At 50.8% G+C, this 21,674-nt stretch overlaps 3 protein-coding genes across 4 annotated transcripts; 2 read left to right on the top strand and 1 right to left on the bottom strand.

Annotated features, from left to right (window-relative positions):
* Positions 1–9: 9 nt before the first annotated feature.
* On the bottom strand, positions 10–1,355 carry cfap126 (cilia and flagella associated protein 126). Its single transcript, XM_029833163.1, has 5 exons — positions 1,203–1,355; positions 981–1,043; positions 726–800; positions 357–593; positions 10–242 (listed from the first exon to the last, which is right to left on the bottom strand). Exons 1-5 carry the CDS (start codon positions 1,227–1,229, stop codon positions 120–122), a joined length of 525 nt encoding a protein of 174 aa, XP_029689023.1. The 5' UTR covers positions 1,230–1,355; the 3' UTR covers positions 10–119.
* Positions 1,356–2,802: 1,447 nt separating this feature from the next.
* ccnq (cyclin Q) lies at positions 2,803–5,577 on the top strand. Its single transcript, XM_029833162.1, has 5 exons — positions 2,803–3,202; positions 3,416–3,599; positions 3,783–3,915; positions 4,001–4,219; positions 5,209–5,577. Exons 1-5 carry the CDS (start codon positions 3,037–3,039, stop codon positions 5,296–5,298), a joined length of 792 nt encoding a protein of 263 aa, XP_029689022.1. The 5' UTR covers positions 2,803–3,036; the 3' UTR covers positions 5,299–5,577.
* A 4,585-nt stretch (positions 5,578–10,162) lies between these two features.
* atp2b4 (ATPase plasma membrane Ca2+ transporting 4) lies at positions 10,163–20,795 on the top strand. Of its 2 annotated transcripts, none has more exons than XM_029834575.1 (6): positions 10,163–10,615; positions 14,326–14,940; positions 19,101–19,298; positions 19,617–19,871; positions 19,947–20,072; positions 20,647–20,795. In XM_029834575.1, the coding sequence occupies exons 2-6, from the start codon at positions 14,844–14,846 to the stop codon at positions 20,778–20,780; spliced, it is 810 nt and encodes a 269-aa protein (XP_029690435.1). In that variant the 5' UTR covers positions 10,163–10,615; positions 14,326–14,843; the 3' UTR covers positions 20,781–20,795. The 2 variants fall into 2 exon arrangements, with proteins under 2 accessions (XP_029690435.1, XP_029690434.1); XM_029834574.1 differs by having other exon boundaries at positions 14,243–14,940.
* The last annotated feature ends 879 nt before the right edge of the window (positions 20,796–21,674 follow it).

The following is a 21,674-nucleotide window of genomic DNA, read 5'->3' as shown; positions in this document are numbered from 1 at the left end:
ACACTAAACCACAATCTAACATGCCAAATTTATTTCATGCCGTTAGAAGCTGGTGCAGATGCTGCCTGGACCCTGGTCCTGCTGCTGGCTCCTCCTGCTGGAGCTGAACATCACTCACTTTATCTCAACCGCTGGCGGCTGTTCATCTCGATTATTAAGAGACTGCAGGACTGTTGTCTCCTCAGTGGGGCCTTCTGAGCTTCTGCTCGGGTTGAAGGAGCTGCATCTCCATCCTCACTAGACTGAACAGAATCATTCATCTCCATGTGTTCAGACTTGGATGCATACAAACATCTACGTGTACAGTAGCGATCAGGGCCGTAAAAGTAAAGTACTGATCGGGTGACTGTGCCTACCTCTATGTATGTGACATTAATGTCTTCGTCTTCATACTGACTGTTATCCTGCTCCTCATCAGAACATCGACCGTCTGGCTGGAGTGGATGATTGTTGCCAGTGAGCTGTGGATAAAGACCCAAGGACCTCAGCTGCTGCAGCCCATCAACGGAACGGCTGGTCGGGTTGATGTGGCAGGCTGGGATACGACTGGGTAGAGCCCAGGTTCCCTTAAAGTCAGGCCATGCACTATTCTTCTACAGCAACACACACACACACACACACACACACACACACACACACACACACACACACACACAGGGTTAAAGTCACTTCTGACCTTTATCAAAAATGAGGAGAAAAGAGCTTAAAGAAAAAAGCTTTGGTACTTTTTCTGCTCCTGGGAGGAGATGACCCCTGTCATCAGAAATGAAGGTGGTGTGACCTGACCGTGCAGCAGGTCTCTGTTCACACACACACACACACACACACACACACACACGGACCAAACTGAGTTACAAGAAATCTGCTTTGATTCTGAATTCATCCCGTTTTATGTGAGTTACTGGTCTAAATCTAAATGTGCATGTGACTGTTTCCATAATCATCCATTATGATGCAGATCAGTCAGATGTCAGTCTCACCTTACTGACGTAATTTGACGAACTCCAAACACGCATCCTTCTCGGCTTAAAGGCACCTTCAAACTGAGGAGGAAAGTGTCAATTTGAATTATTGAGCCCAAAAGTCGGCGAGGCAGCAACGTCTTGCAACTCTTAATAAAATGAATCATCGAAGCGGCTGTTAAACCTGCTCCAGAAGTTCCATCAGACTAGTTAACGGCATCCATTTTCAACATTTGTTACCTGGTTTGCTGAGTAGTTGGATGACATTTCCGTGTCCTCTGGCAAGCGCTCACCTCGCCCTTGTTTGTAGTGAGATTAGTTGAGTGCAAGAAGAGTTCAGTTGTCTCTTTAAATGTGAGTCAGTTTTATTCACAACAGTCTGAGCTTCAACAATAGTCTTGTAGATTGTCTTTCTGTACTGACTGGTTGAGGTTAACCACTGCCAGTAGTATAGAGGCCGGTCTAAAACAATGGAGCAGTGTAACATAATAATGTCTGTTGATTTCATTCAAAGCTCCTTTGATCCTTTAATTTGTAGTCTCGGGTTACTTGAGCTTATATCTACACGGGACCATTCTGAAGCCTATCTCCTTCCACATCCTTTGTTGTTCAGGCACAGAAATATTCCAAACTCAATGGACAATTCCAGAATGGTGTGCTAGGACTCCTGGACATGAATACGACAAGTTTGAAAGCAGAATTAACCCCTTTGGCCTTCCATCCAGAAGGCCTAAACCCATGTTATCCTATGAGAGAGGCCTCCGGAAGGCCGTGGACTTTGCCCGCTGCTTGAGGGCACAGCTGTCATTCTTTCACCTAGAAACACCATTCAGACTCCGTAATGGAGCTGTAATGTTGAGATTCACGCACCAAAATAGGCTGTTCTCTCGTGCTTCTGTGGGGAGGTTTCCTAAAGCCTTCGGTAGAAGCTGCTGCTACCTCACAAACATCGGTCTTGAAACGTTAAATAATTCAAAGGGAAATGCTGCGCGGCAAGTCTTCTCACTTCTCCCGTTTCTGTGTGGAAAATCTTTGAAAGCTGAAAAGTCTAATTTTCTAAGTCCAGAGATTCCAAGTTTCTCATTAATACTTGTCGTTTCTAAGTGGTGGTGGTGGTGGTGGGGTGGGGGGTATATTTAAAACCTGTCCTATTCTTTTCCTGTTCAAGTATGTCATGTTGACTTGAAATGATTATGTAAATAACCCTGATTAAAAGTAACGTGTTCCTTGTGATTTAGAAGAAACTCGTTTTGGAAAAAATGGGCATGTATACGTACATGTTGTTGGATCGCAATACTCACGTGTGTCACTGCTGATCCACGTGTTCTCTGAATGAAGACTTTAAGAAGGAAAATGCCAATTTCAAAATGTATTTAGCAAATAGAACCAATTCAAGTTACAAATATTACAGAGCTCCGGGCCAGTTCAAAATTTGATGCTGCACAGTCCTTGTTCCCCATTGTTTCCCAGATAGCCAGGTCAAAATTCACATTCTTCTTGCAGATGAACTTATCAACACCACTAAACTCTGCTGTCCAGTTTTACAATGGGTGTTTAACACTTTCAGCCTGACTGTCTCCCCTGATTGCAATTATCTAAACAACAGTCATGTTGAGGGAGGGTCAACTGACTGTTTAGCGTTTTTACTCTTGCTAAAGATTCTATTATCCCCAACTTCTAAACTAACTGTAACAGAAACATATACAAAAAGCAAACACAATTCTCTTCAATTTTTATACATTTGAAATTTATTTAGTGCCAGTGTAGGTACCAAATCTGTCCGACAATTGTGGAAGTCCGGACAGAATTGGCAGCTACCCCGATCGGACCGTTACGGGTGGCCGGAAGTCCCACTATTTATCTTCCGGTGTCTGCGGCGTCCATGAAGATAATCCGCCGTCGGTGCTATTAGCATGCAAATGTCAGCATTTCTGACGGAAACTATCCGAAAACACGTTAACTCCTCCAGATTAACGCTACATTTCCGGATGCAACTCCTCGTAGTGGAGTCGATCGCGACTCTGTTTTGGGACTCGACGGCTCTTCAGTATTAACCGGCTCGTTCACGCGACCCATGGAGGGTCCGTCTTCTCGTTTGAATGTGGTCGAAGCTGGACCGCGGAAGTTGGCGACCCGTCAGGGTTCTGGTGGTGATTCGGGTTCTGGTGGTGATTCGGATCCTGATGCTGCTGGAGACATAAAAACTCATTTCCGCGTGTGTCGCTTCATGATGGAGACAGGTACCGGTCCAAACCGCCGACCTTCGTGTAGTCACGAAGAGTTTACTTACTTCACACCCAGCTTTAATACAACTTAAGTTGGCACATTTATTTTTATTTTACATGCGTTTATGCAAGGGGTTTGCACATGTCATCTACTCGTCTGTGATCTGGTTTGACGAGTCGGGTTGGCTCGTTATTATAAATGCACTTGTGTTTCTATTCGCCTTTCAGGAGTGAAGCTGGCGATGCGCTCGGTCCCTGTGGCCACTGCATGTGTGCTTTACCACCGCTTCTTCCAGCAGGTCAGCCTGCAGGCGTATGAACCCTACCTGGTGGCCATGAGCTGTTTATACCTGGCTGGGAAGATAGAGGAGCAGCACATCAGGACTCGTGATATTATCAACGTAAGCCACAGGTAAAGCGGAGTCAACTCTGGTTGCCGTGGTGGCACGAATCAGCCTGCTCAAATAAAAACACCAAGATATCGTTGGAACTTGCTACCAAAATAATGAAAATGCCAGAAATGCTTGCACTCCTCAACATCTGGGTGTGACGGGACTCTTGGGAGCCCCCCCCTTTCCCCCCCCCCCCTCTGCAGGTACTTCAACAGTGGCAGAGCTCCTCTAGAATGTGACAAGGACTTCTGGGAGCTGAGGGACAGCGTGGTGCAGTGTGAGCTGCTCATTCTGCGACAGCTCAACTTCTACGTCTGCTTTGAACACCCTCACAAGGTGTGTGCTCGTGCGTCCATCCCTGAGGCCAGAGGGGTGTGTGGTCACGTGGTCACGTGGTCATGTGGTGTGTGTGTTTCTGCAGTATTTGCTTCACTACCTGACGTCTGTCGGGTCGATGGTGAACCGCCACGCCTGGTCTCGAACTCCCGTGGCAGAAACTTCCTGGGCATTGCTGAGAGACTGTTACCACGGAGTCATGTGTATCCGCCACACCCCCCAACACATCGCCATAGCAACACTCTACCTGGCACTGAACAGCTACGGCGTTGAGCTGCCTGTTGGGGAAAAGGAGTGGTGGAAGGTGCGTGTTCGTCTTCCGTAGCGGAACTGTCAAACACTCGACTCCGGGTTTAGGCTCCGAACTGTCTGGCTTTGTTTTAACATCAGAAATATTCTTGTACTTTATCCAAAATCTGTTTTGGCATGAATCCATGAAAAGGTTGGTGTGTTTTTAAGAAGACGCGTTGTCTCTTCCTCCTTCCTCATACTCGTGTCGTCTCGCCGTTTTAAAAGAGTCATACATGAATGTGAGATGATGACGTTGGCAGAATTCACTCTGATGAGCTTGCTGAGAGAAGCTGGTGCACAAGGGGCTGGAAAAGCTGCCAAACCCTCATTGATGATGACGGCGGCGGTTAAAATGCTGTCTGAAGGAGTCGTGTCGACCACAGTGACCAGCTGCTCCAGCTCGCCATTTTCAAAGCTCCCAAAAAGTTACCAGCTTTATCACATGGGGTCATAAATGTCTTATTACAGGTATATCAGACTGTCACACTCAGGGGTTGTTCATTCATCTATCTCTCTTTATCTCTTCTGTTGCCACGGTTACACAAAACCTGGTGAATCTAAGCAAATTTATGTCAGTAAGGAGGAAAATCTTTGGCTCTTTTAAAGGAGGTAAAGTCAAATTCTTGCTTAATCTCTCCTAGATGTGATAAATGTGGCTAATATCTTTAGGCGTTTAACAGAGGGTGTTTTGGGAGGATGAGTGTGTGGCAGCGGAGCGAGGGGTGGGGGGCATCCCAGCGGCCTCCGGGCCACAGGCAGGTACTCAGCTGCATTAGATGGGATTCATTCATGCAGGCAAGGATTTTAAGATTAGCTTTTAATAGACCACCTCTGCACTGGTTGATGGTGTTCGAGCCGCTCATTTCAGATATTTCATGATTTAATGCGGCGCCCTGCATAGATGCATCTCTTATAAATGACAGGAGTTACCTGTGACCCCCATGAGGAACCTGGACTTGTGTGTAACCTGATGCCTAAAGGTGTCTTTTTACATTTGAACAGGTGCTGTGTGAGGATGTTACCAGGTCAGAGCTTGACGCAGTGATCGCAGACCTCCTTCATCTCTATGACATGGAGGCCAAGTGTGTGTGAAGGAGCGCGGAGACTCTCTGACTCCCGGAGGCTTCCACACGGAGGCGGATGCAGTACTGAGCGTGGCCACAAGGGGAGATGTTTGCCACTGTATGACGTGTTCCAGTCAGAACTTCCAGAAAGATCCCAGATCCCATTTCTTTAGATAAACAAGTCATTAAAGTGTCGGGGAGGTGACATCTGTAATAATTAGTATTAGTAAGTGTGTACTTGATGTTCACACACTCATCTTTGCAGTTGTGTAAAATTTAATGTGAAATATAAAAACATTGATTTGCTGAGCGGCCTTTTTAAACAGCGTTTGGCTTCGTGTGACCATGGGGCCCTTTCCATCCAGCCCCCCTTCACAAACACAATATGAGGACTTTTGGTGTTGGGCAGTACGTGAGAAGCTCCGAGAGGAGACGTGTCCCCGTGAGAAGCTCCGAGAGGAGACGTGTCCCAGTGAGAAGCTCCGAGAGGAGACGTGTCCCAGTGAGAAGCTCCGAGAGGAGACGTGTCCCCCTGAGAAGCTCCGAGAGGAGACGTGTCCCCCTGAGAAGCTCCGAGAGGAGACGTGTCCCCCTGAGAAGCTCCGAGAGGAGACGTGTCCCAGTGAGAAGCTCCGAGAGGAGACGTGTCCCCCTGAGAAGCTCCGAGAGGAGACGTGTCCCCGTGAGAAGCTCCGAGAGGAGACGTGTCCCCGTGAGAAGCTCCGAGAGGAGACGTGTCCCCGTGAGAAGCTCCGAGAGGAGACGTGTCCCCCTGAGAAGCTCCGAGAGGAGACGTGTCCCCCTGAGAAGCTCTGGAAGGAGACGTGTCCCCCTGAGAAGCTCTGGAAGGAGACGTGTCCCAGTGAGAAGCTCCGAGAGGAGACGTGTCCCCGTGAGAAGCTCCGAGAGGAGACGTGTCCCCGTGAGGGGCGACTGCAGCGCCACCTTCAGGTGTCCTCAGCTCGACCTTCGATGCTTCGGCTGGATCCATCAGGAGAATAAACCCACGATGGTTCTGAAGGACGTTTGAATGGTTCCATTGACTAAAACCACCGGGGTTGATGGTTGGATCCTCCTTCCTGCTGGGGCTCATTCGCTCCCAGTCAGAGCTGAGCTCAATGGATGCACGCACACGCACACACACACACACACACTTTGAAGGAGAACAGTTCAGGTCCATTTACTCTAGAACTAGAATACATAGAATCAAGGACAACACGGATCAGGTGGTAATATTCCAGCTGCTGCTCTGGGCAGAGAGGCAACATCTGGTACGTTGTGTTTCATGAATGACGACACAGGTGAGCTCCAGCTGCAGGGGCGGGGCCTGTAGGACGGGGTGGGGCTAAACCAAACCATTTCCCTTATTGGTCATATCTTGATGACCTTGATTGAATCAATAAGATGTTAAAATCTTGATACAGAATGAAAGAAGCTCCACGGGCAGCTGTGAGTGTGTGTGTGCGTGTCTGTGTGTGTGTGTGTTTTCCTAATTCCAGAAATAGAAGTGTTGCTGTTTTTTTTAAACTGCTGCTGTGATTGGTGGAATTCACGGAAAACGTGTGTAGAGTTGCCGAGTCACGCAGAATTCACGTGATTCTGTTGGATTTACATCAACTTTAATCTCATTAAATCCAGTCGGTTTTGGACTTTCAAGGCTGATCTGAATCCTGTTTCTGCTGCGGCACATTTGGGACGGATGGAGGAAGCCACAGCAGCTGTGAGGAGTGCCACTTTGTATCCATCACTGCCCCCTCCCTCTCTCTGTTGCTCTCTCTCTCTCTCTCACACACACACACACACACACACACACACACACACACACACACACACTCATACAAGTCTAGAACTTGGGCCCGGTCTGAGGTGGAGGTCTGAGGCTAAAGGCTGCAGAGCTTTTATCAGTTCAAGGACACTCGGCACTGATGTAACAGTAACATCCAAAAACTGTCAGTGGGGCTGTAAACACACGTGCTCGCTCGCTCTCTCTCTCACACACACACACACACACACACACACACACACACACACAGGCGGTCATGTGTCTGACCTTCTGACTTCCCCTGAAGCTCAGAGTCATGGCTGAAGTGATGTGTCAGCAGATGGAAGCTCGCAGCAGCGAGGTGATCAGAGTGTGCTGGACGAGTGAGACACAAAGATGAACCACTCCTTCACTTCTCCATCCCTCTCTTCTCTTCTCTTCACCTCTCAGCCTCTTTTCCCTCCTTCCATCAGTGTTCCTTCCCAGCTGATGTTTAATTCATGGGCTCTGGCTGAACATGCATCATCTTCATTATTAATACAACATTAGGAAGAACGAGGGAGGAGGAGGAAGGGAAGGGTTGAGGAGGAGGAGAGGAAAGCAGATGAGCCAATGAGATGTTGCACAAAAACACTGAAATTGAGTGAAATGTGGAATTTGTCCCTATATTTTAACTTTAGTTTAATTCGCTTTTCCGCTCCTATAATTCTAAAAAGATCTTTTGGATCCAGCCACAAAGTTAAAGATCAGCTCAATAACCTCAGTAAGTTTGAGCTTCGGCCGTTGTTCATTCCAGGATTCCTGATGCCTGAGAGGAACCAGCAGCAGAGGAGAGCCCGACTGGAGACGCCTGGAGACGGCAGCAGCTGAGCCGTCACGTCTCTACAGCTCCAGGGTCCATGCTAGCATCAGGCTAGCATCGTGCTAGCATCACGCTAGCATCAGGCTAACATCGTGCTAATATCACATCAACACACTAACTACACTCTGCTACTCTGTTACTCTGTTACTCTGCTACTCTGCTACTCTGCTACTCTGTTACTCTGTTACTCTGTTACTCTGCTACTCTGTTACTCTGCTACTCTGCTACTCTGCTACTCTGCTACTCTGTTACTCTGCTACTCTGCTACTCTGCTACTCTGTTACTCTGCTACTCTGTTACTCTGTTACTCTGCTACTCTGCTACTCTGTTACTCTGCTACTCTGCTACTCTGTTACTCTGTTACTCTGTTACTCTGCTACTCTGCTACTCTGTTACTCTGTTACTCTGCTACTCTGTTACTCTGCTACTCTGTTACTCTGTTACTCTGCTACTCTGTTACTCTGCTACTCTGTTACTCTGTTACTCTGCTACTCTGCTACTCTGTTACTCTGCTACTCTGCTACTCTGCTACTCTGTTACTCTGTTACTCTGTTACTCTGACCCCCCACATGACTAAAACACAAACATCCTTTAGGTTAAAAATGATGTGCAGAGATGAAGGTGAAGAGAGGGATGACGGGATTAAAGCCAACAGAAGAAAAGCAGCCAGATTTTTCCCAGCAGCTACATGAGGGAGGAGGAGGGAAAAGAGGAGCGACGGATGGGAATGAAGGAGAGAATGTGTCAGGAGGAGAAATGCTGAGGAGCACGTGATGCTGTGGCAGCACGCCATGAAGCCTCTCGTCCCAGGAAAGAAGGGAGCAGAAGCAAAGTGATGAAGGAGAAACTCGGATGTGTCGCAGGAAATATCCAAGCGTTCCTAAAATATTCATCCTGGAATATTTGGTGGAGGGAAGTCAGGAAAAATCTGTTCTCATGGTGACGATTCCTCCTCTAAACATCACGTTGTTGGGAGTTACCTCCCTCCTCCTCTCCCTCTCCTCCTCTCCTCTCTTCTCTTCTCCTCCCCTCCTCTACCTCCTCCTCCTCTCCTCTCTTCTCCTCTCCTCTACCTCCTCCCTCTCCTCTACCTCCTCCTCTCCTCTCCTCCCCTCCTCTACCTCCTCCTCTCCTCTCCTCCCCTCCTCTACCTCTCCTCTCCTCTCCTCTCCTCTCCTCTCCTCTCCTCTCCTCTCCTCTCCTCTCCTCTCCTCTCCTCTCCTCTCCTCTCCTCTCCTCTCCTCTCCTCTCCTCTCCTCTCCTCTCCTCTCCTCTCCTCTCCTCTCCTCTCCTCTCCTCTCCTCCTCTCTTACCTCCTCCTCTGCTCCTCTCCTCTCCTCTCCTCTCCTCTCCTCTCCTCTCCTCTCCTCTCCTCTCCTCTCCTCTCATCTTCTCCTCCCCCTCCTCCCCTCTGAGGACACCCTCAAAGCACTGCCAAGATACCCTTGAGCAAGGCACTGAAGGCCCAAATGCTCACAAAAGGCCCAGTGATGAGCTGGCAACTCCTCCAGGGCTGCCGCTGGGACCACGTACGGCAGGCTGATGTCATTAGAGGCTAATGCTAGCATGCTAACAGTATAACTGGCTAAGGTTAGCATGATTCTACCTGAGCTGGAGCCTGGTTTCTTCTAAATGTGGTTGTTAAGGGCGATGACTTCAATTCTGGTCCATCAGACCATCAGTTTTTCAAAGGTGTCTTCCTGAGGAGACGCTTCTGTGTGGACACAGCGCAGCTCTGATGGCTGCTGCAGTCGTGGTTGACCTTCTGGAACCATCTCCCATCCCCAAAGGTCTTCCACGTCCAGTTGGTGGAGGCCACCCAGGACCTCCACACATGTCCCTGTCCAGCTCTGCTCCTGGACGGTGAACTGTCTGCAGGGCTGCAAAGCTGCAGCGAGTTCAGAAACATGAACACGCGTATCAAAATAATCTGAAACTATTGATGTTTATGTCAGGATTTGACCTTTGCTACGATGTCATCGTCCGTCCCAACGTGGGAAATTAGGATGAAAGTCACCTGGAGTTTTCTTCATTTTTCTCCTCAGCTTCGATTTTAAAGCTAATGTTCACTTATGATGTTTGTCCCAAACCAGTGTCATGTCGTCATGACGCCACCATAGATAATGACGTACCGACCCCCCCACCCCCCCTTACCTCTTTCCCTTCGCGGATGCTGAGACGGAGCTCCTCCTCCTCCTCCTCCTCCTCCTCCTCTCCTCCTCCAAAGATGCCGCATGAGCCTCTCCTCCCTCCACAGCGTCTCTCTTCCTTTTTTCTTTCGCTGCCACTCATAGTGACCCTCTCCCTGAACCGAACCGGGTCCAGTTACCGGGCTGTGCTGCCCCTCCCCTCTCCGCACAGAGGTGTTTAAAGCCGGCTCATCCTCCCTCCCTCTCTCCCGCTCTCCCGCTCTCTCTCCCCCTCCCTGCTCCTCTCTCTCCCCCCTCCCTCTCCTCCAGCCGCAGAACTCCGCCGAGCAGCCGTCAGGTGACCGCGCGGAGCGGAATATTCATCAGCACCGTCGTCGTCTCTTCATCCCTCGGCCGCTCGGACTCCAGGCTGCCTGTGCCGCAGCCCCGGCCCGCCGCCCCCTCCCACCCCTCCTTCTGTATCCTCTCATCCGGTTTGGGACACTCTCCTCTCCACGCACACGCAGATTAACGGGGATTCTGCCTTCCCGCCCGCGCTCTGATGCTGATGTCCTTGAGCTCGGCCTGCACGGTAAGTCAGTGAGTCCGTGCGTGCGTGCGTGCGTGACCGTTATTTACCCAGGGCGCCGTTTGGAGGTTTTAATCGCAGGTCGTGATGTTTTTCGCGGACTTTGAGGAGGTGAGAGCAGGCCCGGGCTCTCCTCCACAGGCCGTGCTCAGCTTTGATAGCGCCAGGGCAAACCATAATACCCTGGCGAGCGGCGCTATGACATTATCGGAGTGTTCGTGCGTGCGCGTGCGCTCGCGCGCTAATGGTATACATCCGTCCATCTCTCGTGTGCCAGTGGATGCGGGTGTGCTGTGGACCGCGTCCGCCCAGCATCACTTGTTCTCGCACATGCAGAACATGCACATGCTCGCTGCGGGGGTGTCTGCTCCACTCTCCGGTCAAAGGGCCCGCGGAGGTGGGTGTGAGTGGGCCGAGCCGGGCCGGGCCGGGCCGGGCCGGGCCGGTAACCTTGCGGGGGGGACACGCGAACAGTGTCGCACCGCAGCGGTTCTCCTTGTATCATCCGTCTCCTCGCTGCTGAGCTGCGTCCCGCCGATGACGGTGCGTGTTGCGGGTGTCGGAGAGAGTCTGGAGCTGGATCACGTCTGAAGGTGACCAGCAAAGGTCGTTTCGTGTGGAATCACGCTGCTGCGTGGACGCGTCCGGGCTCAGAGCTGGAGTGGGCAGTCCTGTGGGAGACATGGGACTGTGTGTGTGTGTGGGTGCGCGCGCGTGGGCATGAGTCAAATCCTTAATTCCACCCACCACATCTGAAACTCATCACCTGACATCTCTGATGCTAATGGAATTCACCAACACTTTTGAGTGAGAACATTAAATATTCCCATCTCATTAAATATTCTTATCTCATTAAATATTCTCATCTCATTAAATATTCTCATCTTATTAAATATCTTCATCTAATTAGATATCTCCATTTCATGTCTTCACTTAACTTGGAGTGAATCAGGTCATTTTTACTGGATTTAACACAAATCTAGACAAGGAAACTTCATTTGATGCCGAGCTGAGACAGACACCAGTACTGGGACAGACACCAGTACTGGGACAGACACCAGCACTGGGACAGACACCAGTACTGGGACAGACACCATACTGGGACAGACACCATACTGGGACAGACACCAGTACTGGGACAGACACCAGTACTGGGACAGACACCATACTGGGACAGACACCATACTGGGACAGACACCAGTACTGGGACAGACACCATACTGGGACAGACACCAGTACTGGGACAGACACCATACTGGGACAGACACCAGTACTGGGACAGACACCAGGACACTGGACTCCCATTTGAAGGCAACATAAGATGAGTGAAACTTTCACAGTGATACACCTGTGTGCTAAAAATAAAATGATCAACAACGACCCTGTGAAAGGGATGGATGGATAGAGTGATGGATGATGGAGAGATGGATGGATGATGGATGGATACAGTGATGGATGATGGAGAGATGATGATGGATGGATGATGGAGAGATGGATGATGGATGATGGAGAGACGATGATGGATGATGGAGAGATGGATGGATGATGGATGGATGGATGATGGATGGATGGATGATGGATGGATGGATGGATGGATGGAGAGATGATGGATGGATGGATGATGGATGGATGGATGATGGATGATGGAGAGACGATGATGGATGATGGAGAGATGGATGGATGATGGATGGATGGATGATGGATGATGGAGAGATGATGATGGATGATGGAGAGATGGATGGATGATGGATGGATGGATGATGGATGGATGGATGATGGATGGATGGATGGATGGATGGAGAGATGATGGATGGATGGATGCATGATGGATGGATGGATGGATCCATGATGGATGGATGGATGGGTGCATGATGGATGGATGGATGGATGGATGGATGCATGATGGATGGATGGATGGATGATGGCTGGATGCATGATGGATGGATGGAAGGATGCACGATGGATGGACGATGAATGGAAGGATGGATGGATGGGTGGATGGATGGATGATGGATGGATGGAAGGATGGATGGATGGATGGATGGAAGGATGGATGGAAGGATGGATGGATGGATGATGGATGGATGGAGGGATGGATGGATGGATGGATGGATGGATGGATGGAAGGATAGATGGATGGATGGATGGATGATGGATGGATGGATGGATGGATGGATGATGGATAGATGGATGGATGGATGATGGGTGGATGGATGGATGGATGATGGATGGATGGATGGATGGAAGGATGGATGGATGGATGGATGCATGATGGATGGATGGATGGATGGATGATGGATAGATGGAGGGATGGATGGATGGAAGGATGGATGCATGATGGATGGATGGATGGATGGATGGATGATGGATAGATGGAGGGATGGATGGATGGATGGATGGATGGATGGATGGATGGATGGATGATGGATAGATGGAGGGATGGATGGATGGATGGATGGATGGATGGATGGATGGATGGATGGATGGATGGATGAAGAACCTTCTCTCTTCTCTCTTCTCTCACCTGACGGTTGGAACGGCACCACAAACCATCAACAAAGCTCCTCCCTCCTGTTTCACCTGCCCACCTGCGCTCACGTGCGCTCACCTGTGCTCACGTGCACTCACGTGCGCTCACCTGCGCTCACGTGCGCTCACATGCGCTCACATGCGCTCACGTGCGCTCACTTCAAAGCCAAGAAACGAGCAGAACGTGAAGTCTGTGGTCCAGAGTGGTGTGAGCCCAACACCAGCTCAGCGGCGTGTGAGAGAGGAAACGTGCATGTAAATAAATGATGATGATGATGATGAGAGACGGAAACGATCAGAACCTCGGAGACACGGAGGGATGACGACCCGCTGGAACCCTCCTCAATGAACAGGCAACAGCTGATGACATAGCCAGCCATGACATCATCGATCAATCATGGCATCATCGATCAATCATGGCATCATTGATCAATCATGACATCATTGATCAATCATGGCATCATTGATCAATCATGGCATCATTGATCAATCATGACATAATCGATCAATCATGGCATCATTGATCAATCATGACACCATCGATCAGCTATGATGTCATAGATCAGTCACATCTATCTAGTAGGATAAATGGACTTCTTATACTGGGACAGAGGGGGCCAGTAACTGGTTATACTGGGACAGAGGGGGTCAGTAACTGGTTATACTGGGACAGAGGGGGTCAGTAACTGGTTATACTGGGACAGAGGGGTCAGTAACTGGTTATACTGGGACAGAGGGGGTCAGTAACTGGTTATACTGGGACAGAGGGGGTCGATGACTGGTTATACTGGGACAGAGGGGCCAGTAACTGGTTATACTGGGACAGAGGGGCCAGTGGTCTGGTGTTTGCTCTCTTATGTGAGGCTCTGACTGGTTGCCAGGTAACCGCCAGTTTCAGGCTCATTAACGCGTCCACACAACTGTGACGCTTCCTTTGACTCATTAATCAGCTGTGATAACTTGAGTTTCAGATTCCTCGAGGTGAAGGAACCTGTGATGTCCTCCCTCACTTCCTGTTGTCTGTTTTACTACATTAAACTATGACAGGAGTTCCCCGTTGCCAGTGTGATGTCATAATCCTGGTTTGTCTCTGCCTCGCAGGTCCTGGTGCTCCAGCTCTATCACCTTTGAGTTGGACCCCCTCCCCACATTTGCTGACTGCCTGTGTCCTGCTTGTCCCTCAGTCCAACGTCCTTCATCTGTGTCGTTCAACCTTTGGGCCCGTCTGTCCATCCATCCATGGACTGGCTGTGATCCTGGAGGGAGGGGGACAGACAGGAGGAACAGAGCGGTGGACCTCCAGAGGAGACGGCCTCCAAGGAAAGCTGGATTTGTTTGGACCTTCTGAAGCCGCCCTCGTCGTCCTCGACCTTCCTCCTCCTGTTTGACAATTCTAGGAGAAGCGGGAGTCTCAGTGGAGACGGACAGGAGCCAAAACGACCGCCCATAAATCCGTTTCACGTTAAGGAAGAAGAAGAGGTTTGGAGCTGATGAGCAGCCGTCCTGCAGCCCAGCCGACAGACTGAGCACCACCAGAGCAGATCCTTCCTGACATGTCCACAACCGCCACCATGGGCGAAATGGCAACAGTGCAGTGGAGTTTTACCCCAAAGGGACTCGGTCCGGGAGCAGAGGAGGTCGGGCGGATGGCGGCCAGGCGGGAGGAGACTTCCAGGTGACGGTGACGGAGCTCCGGGAGCTGATGGAGCTCCGGGGGGCCGACGCCCTGCAGAAGATCCAGGACAGCTACGGAGACACAGAGGGACTCTGCCAGAGACTTCTGTCCAGCCCCACGGATGGTGAGCACTGACGTTACCATAGCAACGGGTGTGACAGACGCCAAGGCCTCATTAAGTGTTTAGGTGATTCGGTCTGGGTAGAGGAGTAGAATTTGGTGAATGGAGGAGAGAGTGGATGGATGAACGGAGGAGAGAGTGGATGGATGAACGGAGAGTGGATGGATGAACGGAGGAGAGAGTGGATGGATGAACGGAGGAGAGAGTGGATGGATGAACGGAGGAGAGAGTGGATGGATGAACGGAGAGTGGATGGATGAACGGAGGAGAGAGGGATGGATGAACGGAGGAGAGAGTGGATGGATGAACGGAGGAGAGAGTGGATGGATGAACGGAGGAGAGAGTGGATGGATGAACGGAGGAGAGAGTGGATGGATGAACGGAGGAGAGAGTGGATGGATGAACGGAGAGTGGATGGATGAACGGAGGAGAGAGTGGATGGATGAACGGAGAGTGGATGGATGAACGGAGGAGAGAGTGGATGGATGAACGGAGAGTGGATGGATGAACGGAGGAGAGAGTGGATGGATGAACGGAGGAGAGAGTGGATGGATGAACGGAGGAGAGAGTGGATGGATGAACTGAGGCAACTCGAGGTCACAAATTGGCTGAAACTTGCACACGTACACACACACATACACATCCACATACCCCCCACCCACACACACCCACACACACACACACACACACACACACACACACACACTCACACACACACACACACACACACACACAGGCATACATTGTTTGGAGTGTGTGTCCTGTGTCCTGCATGTGTGTCCATGTGCAGACACTTGTTGGTTCTCACAGGGGTGTGGTACCACACTACACCCACTCCTTCAACTGCTTCGTAACCTAGCAACACAACAGCAGAAGAGAAGTTGGCTGAAAGTCAGTGAGGGAGAAGGAAAGAGGAGAGTGCACGTGAAGCCAGGGCGGAGAAGGAACGAGGAGAGTGCACGTGAAGCCAGGGCGGAGAAGGAACGAGGAGAGTGCACGTGAAGCCACGGCGGAGAAGGAACGAGGAGAGTGCACGTGAAGCCACGGCGGAGAAGGAACGAGGAGAGTGCACGTGAAGCCAGGGCGGAGAAGGAACGAGGAGAGTGCACGTGAAGCCAAGGCGGAGAAGGAACGAGGAGAGTGCACGTGAAGCCAAGGCGGAGAAGGAACGAGGAGAGTGCACGTGACGCCAGGGCGTGTGGATCGCTCCGTGTTGGTGGACCGTGCTGTGGCCCCTGATACCAGGACCTGGGGCGGCTCCCTGACCCGCTGGGGCAGCTCCTGGGCACCAGCAGATATGTTAGTCACCTGGAGCTGAGACGCGTCCCAGTCAGGCCACGAGAGGCGTCCTCGAGTCCACCTGGTCTCAGTGATGCCGAGTGTCTGGACCGACTGTTCCACAGCGGCGCGCCTGTTCCAGCAGGAATAGAGTGGGAATCGTTGTTGTCGTGGTCACAGGACGCTGCGGAACGCTGTCTCCTCTGTGATCACTGAACAAGGAAAAGTTGCTGCTGAGACGGAGCGAATGGAGAGATCCGATGGAAGAGATGACTGTCTCCCTCCTTCCTTCCTTCCTTCCTTCCTTCCTTCCTTCCTTCCTTCCTTCCTTCCTTCCTTCCTTCCTTCCTTCCTTCCTTCCTTCCCTCCCTCCCTCTGTCTCCTTCCCTCTCTCTGCTGAGACGGAGCGAATGGAGAGATCAGATGGAAGAGATGACTGTCTCCCTCCTTCCTTCCTTCTTCCTTCCTTCCTTCCTTCCTTCCTTCCTTCCTTCCTTCCTTCCTTCCTTCCTTCCTTCCTTCCTTCCCTCCCTCCCTCTGTCTCCTTCCCTCTCTCTCTGCTGAGACGGAGCGAATGGAGAGATCCGATGGAAGAGATGACTGTCTCCCTCCTTCCTTCCTCCTTCCTTCCTTCCTTCCTTCCTTCCTTCCTTCCTTCCCTCCCTCCCTCTGTCTCCTTCCCTCTCTCTCTGCTGAGACGGAGCGAATGGAGAGATCAGATGGAAGAGATGACTGTCTCCCTCCTTCCTTCCTTCCTTCCTTCCTTCCTTCCTTCCTTCCTTCCTTCCTTCCTTCCTTCCTTCCTTCCGTCCTTCCTTCCTTCCCTCCCTCCCTCTGTCTCCTTCCCTCTCTCTCTGCTGAGACGGAGCGAATGGAGAGATCAGATGGAAGAGATGATGGAGAAAAGAGGAACAAATGCTGTTGTGGCAAATGTAGCAAACAAATATACATTATGAGGAGGCTGAGCATCATCTGGAATATGATACTCAAGAGGGAGGGAGGGAGGGGAGGGAGGGAGGGATGGAAGGAGAGAGGGAGGGAGGGAGGGAGGGAGGGATGGAGGGAGGGGAGGGAGGGGTGGAAGGAGAGAGGGGAGGGAGGAGGGAGGGGAGGGGATGGAGGGAGGGAGGGGTGGAAGGAGAGAGGGAGACAGAGGGAAGGAGGGAGACAGAGGGAAGGATGGAAGGAGGGAGAGAGGGAGGGAGGGATGGATGGAGAGAGGGAGACAGATGGAAGGAGGGAGACAGAGGGAAGGATGGAAGGAGGGAGACAGAGGGAGGGAGGGAGGGCTGCCAGCTCCCTCCACCTGTCTGTCTCCTTCTGTCTCCCTCCTTCCCTCCATCCTTCCCTCTGTCTCCCTCCTTCCCTCTCTCCCTCTCTCTGTCTCCCTCCTTCCCTCTCTCCCCCTCTCTGTCTCCCTCCTTCCCTCTCTCCCTCTCTCCCTCTCTCCTTCCTTCCCTCTCTCCCTCTCTCTCTCTCCCCCCCCTTCCCTCTCTCCCTCCTTCCCTCTCTCCCTCTCTCCCTCCTTCCCTCTCTCCCCCCTTCAATCTCTCCCTCCTTCCCTCTCTCCTTCCTTCCCTCTCTCTGTCTCCATCCTTCCCTCTCTCCCTCCTTCCCTCTCTCCTTCCTTCCCCCTCTCTGTTGCCATCCTTCCCTCTCTCCCTCCTTCCCTCCTTCCCTCTCTCCCTCTCTCTCTCCCCCCTTCCCTCTCTCCCTCTCTCCCTCCTTCCCTCTCCCCCCCTTCCCTCTCTCCCTCTCTCCCTCCTTCCCTCTCTCCCTCCTTCCCTCTCCCTCTCTCCCTCCTTCCCTCTCTCCCTCCTTCCCTCTCTCCTGTACACTCACATGACAACACAGATACTAAAACCTCTGTATGAAACTGTCGTGTCCACACAGAGGAGACAGTAAGGACAAGAAGGTTAAACACTGAAAAAGACAAGGATGGAGTGAGGGAGAGAAGGATGGAGTGAGGGAGAGAAGGATGCAGAGAGGGAGAGAAGGATGGAGAGATTGTGTCCGTGTCTCTGGAGGGGGCGAAGGGTGAGGAGGGAAACCCACAGCAGCTTGCCGCATTGTCAAGGACGCATCAAGGAGAGCTTGAGAAAAGGAGGGAAAGAGAGGAGAGTGGATGAGAGGAAGTTGAGGGAGAATGGAGAGATAGACGGAGGGGTGGACGCATGTTGCATTGATCACTCAGCATAAGGTCACCTGTTGTCTCTCCCTCCCTTTCTTGTTTGGCCTGTTGAGCATCACAGTTGTGAACCCACTGGACAAAACCAAAGACATGGCCAGCTACTGCATACAAATGATCTCTCTCTCTCTCTCTCTCTCTCACACACACACACACACACACACACACACACACACACACACACACACACACACGCACCACCCACTCCTCACCAACCAATCATAAAATAAAGCTCTGCTCTAAACCAGTGCAGACCAGTGACATCACCTGTTGCTGGGCAGAAACCCGGTAAGACACAGGAAGAACCCTGGAGCTGACATCCCGGTCACCATGGAAACGGAATCACTTGCAGTGAGGTTGAAGGGGAGAGTAGGGTGAGGCTGTAAATGGGACAGTGAGCAGGAACAATCCGAGGACTTTTGAATAAAGTTTGTGGGAGTGGGGGTTGAATTAAATCAGTAAAAATAAAGAACAATAAATTCTATTTGATGACATTCATCTGAATTTATGATTCCATTCTCTTTGATTCGAGTATGATTAGCAGTCTAACATCTAGAACATGGTTAATTGATACAGCATAATTAAAATTCCTATTCTATTACAGGTCAACAGGTCAGGACATAAACCTTTAGAGACAGATAATAAATAAAACACCTATTTTTTGTGTCTGAGTCTGTCCCCCCCATGTCCTCCTCAGGCCTGAGCGGAGACCCGGCAGACCTCGAGCAACGCTGCCAAAGGTTTGGCAAAAACTTCATCCCCCCAAAGAAGCCCAAGACCTTCCTGGAGCTGGTGTGGGAGGCCTTACAGGACGTCACGCTCATCATCCTGGAGGCGGCTGCCATCATCTCCCTCGGTCTCTCCTTCTACCAACCGCCTGATAAGGACAGCGAAGGTGAGGATGGGAGGTGTGGACGAGGCCTCACGCTGCGCTTGCACGGTTCCACAGAATATAACCAAGAATTTGGGCTGCTGCTGTCGTTGAGCAGAGTGGGAGGAACTCTCAGCATCCCAACGTGTAACATGTTAAAGAAAAACACAGCCAAGAATCCGGAACTTTCCGATGGTTTTGTGTCAGGAAGAGTCAGAAATCTGAAATAAGTGTCAGAAGTGAGGGTGTGGATTCTAACAGCAGTGGTGGGAAATACCACGGAGGGGTAATTGGATCAGCAAAGTTCCTGCAGGAACCTTTATTACTGCTTTACTCCCCCAGTGTGTGGACACGTGTCGGGGGGCGAGGATGAAAGCGAGGGTGACACCGGCTGGATCGAGGGGGCCGCCATCCTGCTGTCCGTGGTCTGCGTCGTCTTGGTTACGGCGTTCAACGACTGGTCCAAAGAGAAGCAGTTCCGAGGTCTGCAGAGTCGGATTGAACAGGAGCAAAGGTTCACGGTGGTGCGGAAGGGAAACGTCATCCAGATCCCCGTGGCTGACATGGTGGTGGGGGACTTGGCCCAGGTCAAATATGGTGAGGCCAGGCGGACAAATGCTCAGTGCACTTCCTGGCAGCTCTTGGACTCATACCTGGTTTTTCTGTGTGAAGGGGACCTCCTGCCGACTGATGGGATCCTGGTCCAGGGCAACGACCTGAAGCTCGACGAAAGCTCTCTGACTGGAGAGTCCGACCATGTGCGCAAGTCTGTGGACAAAGACCCGATGCTGCTCTCAGGTTGGTTTTTCCCCTCTGGATTTTTGAGCCAGAGCAGCAAACGTTTAGACGTTGACTAGTGGTCAAGAAGGATCCTGTAGGGAACCTTCCACAAAGACAAAACAACGTCATATTCATTCATAAAAACGGTGACTTCACAGTTACAATGAAATCTTTTGTCTGGTGTTTAAACTCAAGCTCCTACATGAAGCTCAGTTCTTTGGGTTCCTGAGGCCAGAAACAGATAAAGTGTCGTCAAAATGTTCTGTTTAAAGTGTGGATAAAGTTCCTCCAACATATCTTTTCAGTCCTGATTGACGGTTTAGCAAACAAGTGTCTGAACGAGCCGGAATGTGCTAAAGCTTCCAAAGAGCAGGACAGGAACCATCAGAACTAAACACCAGCAGTGACAGGGATTCTTCAGGACTCACCATCAGGGTCAACAAGGGAACTGGGACAAGAACATCCCTGGACCGAGCATGAACAGCCCCAGTCCCCAGTACCTTCTTGGGTTCCCTCTGTTCAGAAACGGTCCAGCTACGAGCCTCTGATGAGGATTCTGCTTTGAATCGTGTCTCCATGTTTGGATCTGCAGGTACCCACGTGATGGAGGGCTCGGGACGGATGCTGGTGACAGCTGTGGGGGTCAACTCCCAGACTGGCATCATCTTCACCCTGTTGGGGGCTGGAGACTTGGAGGAAGATGTGAAAGAGAAGAAAGGTTTGTAAGAGCGGAATCAGTCACATGACAGCAGGTGGACAAGTGGTCATGAACTGAGACTGTCCTCAAAAGGATCCTCATGTCCCAAAAAAAGTTCCACAGGGGTCCAACTGAAACAACCCCATGAGGCAAGAGCAGGAAGATGAGAAAGATGAGACAGTTTAACCCAAAACCTGATGGAAGAAAACACCAACAATAAGTGTGTGTGTGTGTGTGTGTGTGTGTGTGTGTGTGTGTGTGTGTGTGTGTGTGTGTGTGTGTGCAGTTTGTTGTATGTTCCAATAATTTCAGATAAGAGCTTCAACAGGAAACACGCCAGTTTATCCTCATTGATAATTTAGCACTCATCCTGTCATCCACACATCCACTCATCCACTCAACCACTCATCCTCTCATTCTCTCATCCTCTCATTCTCTCAACCACTCATCCTCTCATTCTCTCATCCTCTCATTCTCTCATCCTCTCAACCACTCATCCTCTCATTCTCTCATCCTCTCAACCACTCATCCTCTCATTCTCTCATCCTCTCAACCACTCATCCTCTCATCCTCTCAACCACTCATTCTCTCATCCTCTCAACCAGTCATCCTGTCATTCACTCATCCTCTCATCCTGTCATTCACTCATCCTCTCCTCCTGTCATTCACTCATCCTCTCATCCAGTCATCCTGTCATTCACTCATCCTCTCATCCTGTCATCCACACATCCACACATCCACTCATCCTCTCATTCTCTCATCCTCTCATCCTCTCAACCACTCATCCTCTCATCCTCTCAACCACTCATCCTCTCAACCACTCATCCTCTCATCCTCTCATCCAGTCATCCTGTCATTCACTCATCTTCTCATCCTGTCATCCTCTCATCCTCTCATCCACTCATCCACTCATCCTCTCATCC

The sequence above is a fragment of the Takifugu rubripes genome, chromosome 3 (assembly GCF_901000725.2).
Source record: "Takifugu rubripes chromosome 3, fTakRub1.2, whole genome shotgun sequence".
In the NCBI taxonomy this organism is placed as follows: Eukaryota; Metazoa; Chordata; class Actinopteri; order Tetraodontiformes; family Tetraodontidae; genus Takifugu; species Takifugu rubripes.
The sequence above is the reverse complement of the archived record's forward strand: the minus strand, read 5'-3'. Positions and strand labels throughout refer to the sequence as shown.